Source organism: Camelus dromedarius, chromosome X (assembly GCF_036321535.1).
Source record: "Camelus dromedarius isolate mCamDro1 chromosome X, mCamDro1.pat, whole genome shotgun sequence".
NCBI classification, from domain to species: Eukaryota; Metazoa; Chordata; class Mammalia; order Artiodactyla; family Camelidae; genus Camelus; species Camelus dromedarius.
Window position 1 is genome coordinate 31,247,429 of NC_087472.1, and position 9,592 is coordinate 31,257,020.

General features: G+C 43.5%; 1 protein-coding gene across 1 annotated transcript; it reads right to left on the reverse strand.

Moving 5' to 3' along the window:
- Positions 1-8,773: 8,773 nt before the first annotated feature.
- On the reverse strand, positions 8,774-9,213 carry LOC135320249 (histone H2B type F-M-like). The gene has a single exon (XM_064483172.1). The coding sequence runs from the start codon at positions 9,200-9,202 to the stop codon at positions 8,774-8,776; it is 429 nt and encodes a 142-aa protein (XP_064339242.1). The 5' UTR covers positions 9,203-9,213.
- Between the last annotated feature and the right edge of the window lie 379 nt (positions 9,214-9,592).

Genomic DNA, 9,592 nt, shown 5'->3' on the forward strand with positions numbered 1-9,592 from the left:
TGTTCAAGATGCACCGTGACTGGGTTGTGAAGACTGGGAGCTCAAGGGCGACTGACGCCCTGGGAATCGAAGGAAGACAGGAACGACGGGGTCTGATGTTGAAGAGGATGAGGCCAAATAAGTACATGTGCTTACTCACTTCAGAAAGTGATTAAGGGGAAAGGGCACCTAGTGAGCAGTCATGATCTAACAGGGTGCTTTACTGTAGTGTCAAACTAAGGGAAAGGGCTTATGGCTTAAATAGCAAATGATAATCATCAACTCAGAGAAAAGAGAAGCAATAGGACAAAGGTACCCCATTCAAGCTTCTTCAACATTACTCGTGTCGTGGAAATCATTTGCAGACATAAGCGAGGACCCAAACACAGTACTGAAATCATTAAACCGAACTGTTCAGGAAACAGTACCTACCCAAGGTGGGGGGAAATGAAGGTACTAGTCTGACTGGGTCAGATTTATCCTTTGGGTTTTTTTTGTTTTTTTTTTTTTTTTTCTTCTCTCCAGAGCACGGTCTCTTGTGTTTGAACACGGAAAGCTTCACGACTTGCAACTCAGCATCGTGGGGACGCTGGATGCGTGCAGAGCAGCCCAAGCGTCAATCTGGACCGGCTCAGCCAAAGAAAACCCTGCTACCCCTGAGGCACGGCCATTGACTGAAAGTGTCAACAGTTGTCCTGGGCTGAATCAAAAGGAATCTTTATTCTATGTTCAGCCTGGGAGATTGCGGGGTGGCTTAGGGATGGGATACCTTGCCCTTCAAGATTATTAAAACAATTTCCTTGAGTTTTAGTGGGATGTACACCAGAGCTTTGACTGGTAGCTTTCTTTGATGTTTAAAAACATTTTTATGGGGAGAAAACAAATCCAAATTTCAATTCTATTTGAAGGTATGATTTTAGCGCAATTTCTTCCAGGAAATATGAATTTTGCTTAACTACACTGCATTTCATCACGTTCCTAAACTGTTGTATCTGTTAGTTCTTTCCTTAGGTCAACCTTTAAGGGGGTGTTTTTGTTACAGAAACCTGAATCCCATCCAGAGACCAAGCGACACTCGGAGGGTTGGAGAACTCTGGTTTATTATGCTGGCGGACCCAGAGGAGTTAACACTCCCAGCTCTGGACCACGTCTGTAGGTTTACACAGGCTTTTATATGGTTTTTGGTTTCGATTAAACTCATGCCATATGCAAATGAGGTGTTAGAAATGGACCAACCAGGAGTGGGCTTTTGGGAACCAAAGGGATTTTGGGGGTAAGTTTCATTTACCTAGAAGCAAGCCGTTTTATAGAAGCGCAAACGTGGTAAGGCAATGGCCCTACCTGGGAGGTCTTGCAGGCCCCTTTGTGGGTTTTGCCCCTTTATTTTCTTTTGCTGATACCTTTTACACTCTGATTCTCTCACGAGGGTACAGTGGCTTTTTCCACAAGTCCTTTTTTCTCAGATGGTCACACAGTGCAGAAGCACGTATGTGAATCCCTCTGGATTCTGTTGGGCCGTATATTAAGGAGATTTTCAAATGCCTAAAGTAATGTCAATCTTCTCTCCACTTTTCAGAAAAGTTATTTTTCATTTCATTTTGTAGTCTATGTTAACATGATGTAATGAGTTTTTATTATATTTCTAAATGATTTTTAAAAAAAAGAATGAACATTTCAGTTGTAATGTTTTGTAGAACAAATATTGGCAGATATAATGCACGTAAAAGATCTTTGGGTCCTAACATATGGTGAAAAAGATAGAACACGAATATAGGTATGTTCATGTATGACTGAAGTATTACGCTGCACACCAGAAATTGACACAACATTGTAAACTGACTATACTTCACTAAATATATAGAGACAGATATATACAACTATATATACACACACAAAAAAAAGATCTTTGGGTCCCTATTGATTTTTAGATGTGTAAAGTTGTCTTGAGGCCAAAAAGGGGTCTAGATTTTTAGTGATTTGTGGTGCCAGTAGAGGAATTGAAAATAGCCTCCTTTTCAGTGGTTTTAAGCTTTTTCAAACTCACTATCTAATATTCAGCAAGACTTGGAAATCATAGTGTCGATAGGAAGCTTTCCCATCATCTTCCTCACTCTAATAAGAATGACAGTAGCATTGCATCAACAAACGCGATCTAGAGCTTTCATTTGTGGCCTTTGTGTTCCCAATAACATCTTTGATTTCTGAGCATTTTAGGCAACATGACATATATCAAATATTCACTTAAGCCATCTTAGCAACTTTCGAAATTAATATGATTTTTAATGTTTCGTTTGCTCATATAAATCACAGTAATAGATTTTCCACTATTAGATCACGCTAGAATTCTGGGAAGCAAATCCCTTCCTCCTGGGTAGGTTTCCTTGGCCATTATTTAGCTCCTTTCCTATGCAGACTCAAGAGCACAATCACCAGTATGATAGAGCTCTGATTTATCATGACGTCTGCTTCCTTGGTCCCTTGCTTCCTTCAACTGTCCCCTAAGCCATACTGCGTCTTGGGAGCGTCACTTTCCCAGAAGCAGCCCAGGCCCAGCACTTAGCTGGGCCCTGCACTGTGGTTTAAGGCAAAACAGGGGCTAGGGGAGTGGGCTTGACCTAATAAGTAACCTTTCTTTCAGCTGTTCCTATCTGAGTCTCCAACGCTCTGCACGCCTCAGATTTGAGGCACAGCTGTGCTGAGAAGGCAGCTGTGCTCAACCCCACTTGCTCCCAACAAGGGAAGTTCTGCATTCCAAGCATTCCTCTACCCCTGTTTCTTGACCACTCCAGGACCAACAACTGGAATGTACTGAGAATGTCCTCCAAAGCTCACTTATAGTTTGTTTATTCCTTACTCCATCCTACTCCTCCCTGGTCGAACTCCACCCTCACTCAGGGGAGCTGCAGATCATGGCCCAACAGGTGTGTGAGCCTCGCAAAAAGCCCTGATGTGTGAGCCTGCTTGGCCTCTTCATAGGTAAGGGGATCGTACGTTCTCTTGTCCAATCCATGCAGACCCTTTGAAGAGTGAAAGGGCCACTGTGAATAATTGTGCTGGGACAACAGCAAAACCAGGGTGTGTGGATACCATTTAAGGGGAAAAGAAGTGGGGAGAGAGTGAGGATATCTCTTGGGGCTTGGGAATTTGCAGAGCGCAAAGGTTAGTGGGAATATGAGAGTGCACCATCCTTTTCATGATTTGTTCTCTTCAGAGTTCTGGTGCCTTTGTTTTCTGGAGACAGTGTCGAGAGGCTGCATGAACAGGGGAAAGAGACACAGCATGGGGATAGTGTCTGTTTGGGTCCTGTAACTGCTGTGAGCTAGTGAGACGAGGCTTTACAGCACGAGTGATTAGGGACAGGATTGGCAGTCGGATTAGACCTGGGTTCACACTCTAGCCGTGTCCCTTACGTGCTGTGGTGCTTTGGGTAAGTGACTTGTCCTCTCTGAGCCCAGGTTCCCCCTCTGTAGAATAGGACCTACAAGATTGTTGCGAGGATTCGGTGAGATAATACAGACAGAGGGCCCAAGGAATGGAGGCTATGATTATTCTCAGTGCTGAGATTCATGCTGTCAGGCAACTCGAGGGGTGGGGGTACGATTTGGTGCCCAACAGCTGTATGGACATGCTCTCCTGGCTGCCTTGGCCCGATCTGTTTGCTTAGGGCTGACAATGAGATAAGGGTGGATTACCTTTCCCTCTGGAGCCTCCCATTAGTGAGGCGGCAGAGATAACGCGGCTCTGAGTTGCGATGGGAAGTTGCTAGGAAGCAGTTGGGAAGTGCCTTGCTACCTTGCTGGCTCTGGGCATTGCTGACTCAGGGCTTTGTGGGCCAGCTGTTTCCACTATTAAATCACGGAGGCGGGAAAATGGGAACCGGTACAGGGATGTCTCTGCCATCTCTACAAGCCAAGGAGAGAGGCCTGGAACAGGTGCTTTCTTCACATGAGGCTGAAGGCAACAAAGAAGCTGACACCTTGATGTGGACTTCCAGCCTCCGCATGCAGGAGACATTAGTTTCATGTTGTTCGAGAAAGCCAAGCTCTGGCATTTTGCACATCAGCAAAGTGTATATTTTGTAGGCAGCAAACAGAACAGTCTTAAGTGATCCCCATTAGAATAATACAGTCAATCAAGCAAAGAAACAAAGAGCAGCCAAATAATCGTACCTGATACCCGCTCAAGGCTGAGCATCCCAGCAAGGCACTTGCTTGTTCAGCCCAGGAAACCGGCTTGCACATCGGACCAATGGCTGTGGCTCTCCGGTGCCGGTCTCTCATTGGCTGACTCCGAGCCGAGTGGTGTTTGAGCTTCTCTGATTGGACCTCGAATCATCCGAGCCTCATAGCACGAAGGTTTGCGGTTTCAATAGCAGAACAGTAAAGCCTGGAAAAGAGTTGCAAGAGGTGTCTTGAACAAGTCTGCGTAGTACCTTTAGTTAGAAAGTTAAGTTTCTTCCGGGTAGATTCGAGTCTGTAACAGAATTTTCTCCTTGAACTTTTTGATTTAGTTATTCGTTTGCTGTGTTCGGATCCAAGCCATAAGCGAATTCCATAATGTGGGTAGTGGAGAAAAGAGTTCGAACGGCATATATCGGTCCTATCAATACTGTGTCCCATGCGTTGATCTTTATAATTTGTTGATTAAGCTGCGATTCCTTTCACTCAAGTTCACCTTTGCATAAACAACAGCGTTAGATCGCGATTGTGCTCTGGGTGCCATGCTTTCCGATTCACCCACTGAAGGGAATAATCACGATCCCACGTTCCCCGTCCCCATCTTCACACGCATACCCAAAATTCCATTTTTCTTTTACTTTCTCGATTTTATAGGTGCCACTCACCCTTGCGCCTTCAGTCTTCACTCTGCAGACCCATTATGCAGCATTTGTGCCGTGTTTCACTAACGCTCTTATTTCATTTCTGAATTTACAAACATACCCCCCTCAAAGCAAGATAACAGTAGCCTGATGTGTTAGATTTCTTAGAGTTACTTCTTACGTGATAAGATAGCTTAGGTAGCAGCATGCAAAAATGACTGGTGGTACATCTTAGCGTCATATTGAAAAAAAAAAACTTGGATTTTGAAGCCGCAACCATTAGCACGGTAGAAATTTAGTGATTTTTCTGCAGTTAGCTGCTTTCTAACTAATCCGCACGTATTTCTCAGAAAACGCATTTGGCTCTGCAAGGTGTTTTGACTTCAGAAATTTAGAGTTGCTACACAAAAATGTAAGCTCTTCAATTTTCAGTTGATTTTAAAGACAACTTGTGCTGTAAGCTTTTTTTTTTTTTTACCAATTCCTTTCATATGAATTTTTAAGTTTTCAGATTACAATAAGTTGTGAACCACATGAGGGGGCTTATTTGCCTTAATCCCGCTTCTCTTGACCTCAACAAGAGCTCTGAATGTAACATTGGCCCCCTTGAAGCTTGCAACCGTTTGTGAAATCTCCCTAGTGTCCTGTCCTGCACCCTATTTTATGCTTGAGCTCTGTCCAAGGTCGAATACTTTGTGTTTGGTCTCTCTGAGAAATGGGCCCAAGAAACGTATTGAATTTCCTAGTTCAAATAGCTATGTCTCCTTATCTGGTTGAGAGAGAGAGAGAGAGACATCGATTACAAGTTTGTACATCCTAGTCAAAAAGGTTATAACTGCATCTTATTTTTTTTTTACATTTTTTTATTGAGTGATAGACATTTTACAATGTTGTGTCAAATTTTAGTGTAGAGCACAGTTTTTCAGTTATACACGAACATATATATACATATATATATATGTGTATATATATATATATATATATATACACATATATATATATATATATATATATATATTCATTGTCACATTTTATTTCTTCGCTATGAGGTACCACAAGATCTTGTATATATCTCCCTGAAGTATACAGTATACTTTTTTAATCGATTCTGCATTTTAAAATCTCAGTCTGTCCCTTCCCACCCCCCGCCCCTTTGGCAACCACAAGATTGTATTTTATGTCTAAGAGTCTCTTTCTGTTTTGTATTAATGTTTGTTTTCCTTTTTAGATTCCTCATATGAGCGATCTCATATGGTACTTTTCTTCCTCTTTCTGTCTTACTTCACCTAACTACATCTTATTTTAAAGCCCAAATGAAACACTTAACCGTCATGATTAAATACTGGGCTTTTGGGCAAACCGTGATACATTTCAAAGGACTGAAATCCCACAGTGTGTTCTCTCTCCATAGATTCTGGAAGCTAGAAATCTGTTTAAGAAGAAAAGTAATAGAAAACCGGCAACTTCTTTGAAATTCAGCAATACATTTATAGAAAAATGATACCAATGAAAATGGAAAAGTAATCTTCATGGGCCATGAAGAAAAAACGATGGAAAAGAAAATATATGCATCCAAACATGAATATGAACATTCAAACCACTGGAGGGCAAAGTGGACATCTCACTTCTGATATTGCTCCTAATCCTTCTCGAAATTGATTCCAACGCTGAACAGAGGATCTGCCTGGATTCACGTCCTTAAATCCCCTGGGTTCAGTCTAAGTAAGGAATCAAAAAGAACAGGCAAATTGTCACAGACCCCTCCCCCTTAATCTCTAGGCTGATTTTTATAGAAAGGCAATGATGTGTTCAGTTCTGCTCACTGGACCACACTTTGAGCCAATGACTGTGGCTCACAGGCTGCCAGTCCCCCATTGTCTGGAACAGCAGAGCCAGGAGCTTGAGCTGCTCTCACTGGACACTCTTCAATGGATCTAAAATTGCCGGTCATGAAAAATGCGTGTTTTAAAATATCAAAAGATTGTCTGCCTGAGAAGAATTGACTGGCTACCTCTGAAAGGACTTGAAAAGTAATTTCAAACACCACGGACTTAGAAAAGTGAAATGTGTCTGAAAACTTGTGTTTTGCAATTTCTGTACTAAACACCAGTCCCCATTTGTATAGTTCAATGTATGCTTAAACTGGGATACTTTGAAAAATATAACAGGGGTAGTTGATGGCTGTGTCTGCTCCTTCGCTTCATCTATCTATTGCATATCACACACAAGATACTTCTGAAATTGTCCATAGTGCACTCGCGGGAGAAGGAGAAGAAAATGGGAAATGAAAGTGATACAAAGCTAATTTCAACCTTACAGAACGCTATAAATGCTGACCTAGAGAAAGCACTAAACGTGGGTTCAAGAAAAAGTTGGATTTCTGTAGTTTCTCTAGGTTTTAGCTCATGATTTGACTGAGAGTTACGTTCATCACAGCTTCGTACATCCAAATCAATAGGTACTGAAAAGTTTTTTTTTTTTTAAACATAGTTATTGAAGTATAGTTGTGCCAATATTATATATTTGTTTTGGATTTACAACATAGTGATTTAACAGTTTTATAGAAGACACTCTGTTTAAAATTTCTACAAAATAATGAAAATATTTCCCTGTGCTGTTCAGCTTTTCCTTGTTGTGCAATTACAAGGTGCAAAATGAGCCCTTTAAAATATGATGACACCCTGAGTTCTGATGAAAACCCACAGTAAGTTTCAAAGGATTGAAATCCCACAGTGGGTGCTCCCTCCACCAATGTACGAAGCTAGAAATTAAATTAAAAGGAAAGGAATTGGAAAATCACTGAGTACTTTGAAATTCAGCAACATACCTACAGAGAAACGAAAGAAAAAGAAGACAATGCACCAGGAAGAAAACATAATGCATATTAAATTAAATTAATATCATCATAGGCATTAACACTGAAATCACCTGAGGTCGAGGAAGGAGGCATCTTAGTTCGCTTAATTGGCCGACATCCCCCTCTTATTTTGATGCCAGGAGATAGAGACATGTCTCACTACCAGATCGGGAGGCCTAGACTTAAATCCCCATGGTTAAATGCAAGTCGTTGAAGGAAAACCTTCAGGGACACTATCACACCTGCTTCTCCCTCAATCTGCAGGCCGAGTATCACAGGGAGCCTCTTATAATTTCGGTCCTGGTCACCCCACCACACTTTGGGCCAATTGCTGTGCCCCCAAGGGGTGCGAGTCCCTCACTGGCTGCTGCTAGTGGAGACTGTGGTTGCAGCTGGTCTCATCGGACGCTCCCAGCATCTGTGCAAAATTGCACTTCAGTGAAGACTCTTGCTTCAAAAGTGAAAAGTTATGGGTGCAAAAAAATAGCATCAGATCATTATAAATTAGGTAGAAGAGAAATTTCCATAGGTATGGCGCTTGAGTCACCCAGTGAGTCTAGAAAATTTGCTTTATCTCTTTTTACGCTGTGTTTGGGTCCTATTATTTCATGTATTGAATGGCATTGAGATTTGAAGTATGTTGAAGGAGTGTGAATGGGCAAGTTTGATTTTTATATCTGCTACCGAACTTTCTCTGTCCCTATTTCACACATTAAAAACCCTGGATGATACTGCTACATCCACGGGGAAGAATGACAACCTAAAAAGGCAAATTAAATTGTTAGGGAGATAACTTTGGCAGTAAAGATCCCTAAAAAGGCTGACCTAGAGATATAACTAATAGAAATGACCATTTAGGAGGGGAGGACGTGCAGTATGGTTAAGAAAAATGCACGGGTTTCCATGGAACCCATGGCTCTACAGACGTACACTCAAGTGGAGTTGATAAGGTTCATAATGTTTCCCTCAGGGAAGAAACGCTTTAAGGATGAATAGAGTGGCACAGGTCGACAAACCAGAGTGGCTCGGACTTTTCAGTGCTACAGGTCTTTTCCCGCCAAGTGAGTGGCTCTGAAAAGAGCCTTTGGCTTGCGATGCTCAGGTGGTCCTGAGGCAGCTCATTCGCACAAGATGTACTTGATGAGAGCGTTAGTGCCCTTGGACACGGCAAACTTGCCGATCTTCCCAGGCAGCAGCAGGCACACCGAGGTCTGGATGTCTTCGTAGGTGATGGTGACGCGCTTTTTGGAGCGGGCCAGGCGCGCGGCCTCGCTGGCGATGCGCTCGAAGATGTCCTTAACGATCGAATCCATGACGCTCACGGCCTCCTGCGAGAGGCTCAGGCCTGTGTGCACCCGCTTCAGCACCCTGCGGAAGTAAGTGGCGAAACTGGCGAAGTCGTCTGCTGGGCGGCGGCGGCGGCGTTGGCGGCGCGCGGGTGTCTTCTGCTTCGGCGTCTTCTGCTCTGGGCTCTTGCACTCGGCTTCTTTGGGCTCCCCGGTGTCCACGATCTCCTCCGAAGTGTGGGCGGACCGCGGCTCAGCCATGTCGGAGTGTCTCGCCTCCCCCACAGCTCAGAAGGAAGGGCAACGGCAGCTGCGAGGACCGGTTTATAAAGCCTGCCTTGCCTGACGTCACGGCCAATCTGCAGATCTGATTGGATAGGATGCGGGGCAGGGAGCCGTGTCGCTAAGGCAGGCCATGTCACGTGTCCTTGGTTGCCCCGCGGCTTGGCCGCACATCAACCAATCCGAGTGGCAATCTGGTGACCTTTAAACTTTCCGTGACCCCCACCAGGTGACCTGTAAACTTTCCACGACCTCCACCAGAAAAGCTTTGCAACACGCAAGTTCATGTCGAAAAATGACATCCGTTCCCCTCAGCTGCTTTATGCCTGCCAGTCATCCGTGAGAACTTTACAGAGAGGTCAAACCCAC

Coding starts and splice junctions, on each gene's coding strand:
- LOC135320249 (XM_064483172.1), bottom strand. CDS start 9,202: ATGGCTGAGCCGCGGTCCGCCCACACTTCGGAGGAGATCGTGGACACC.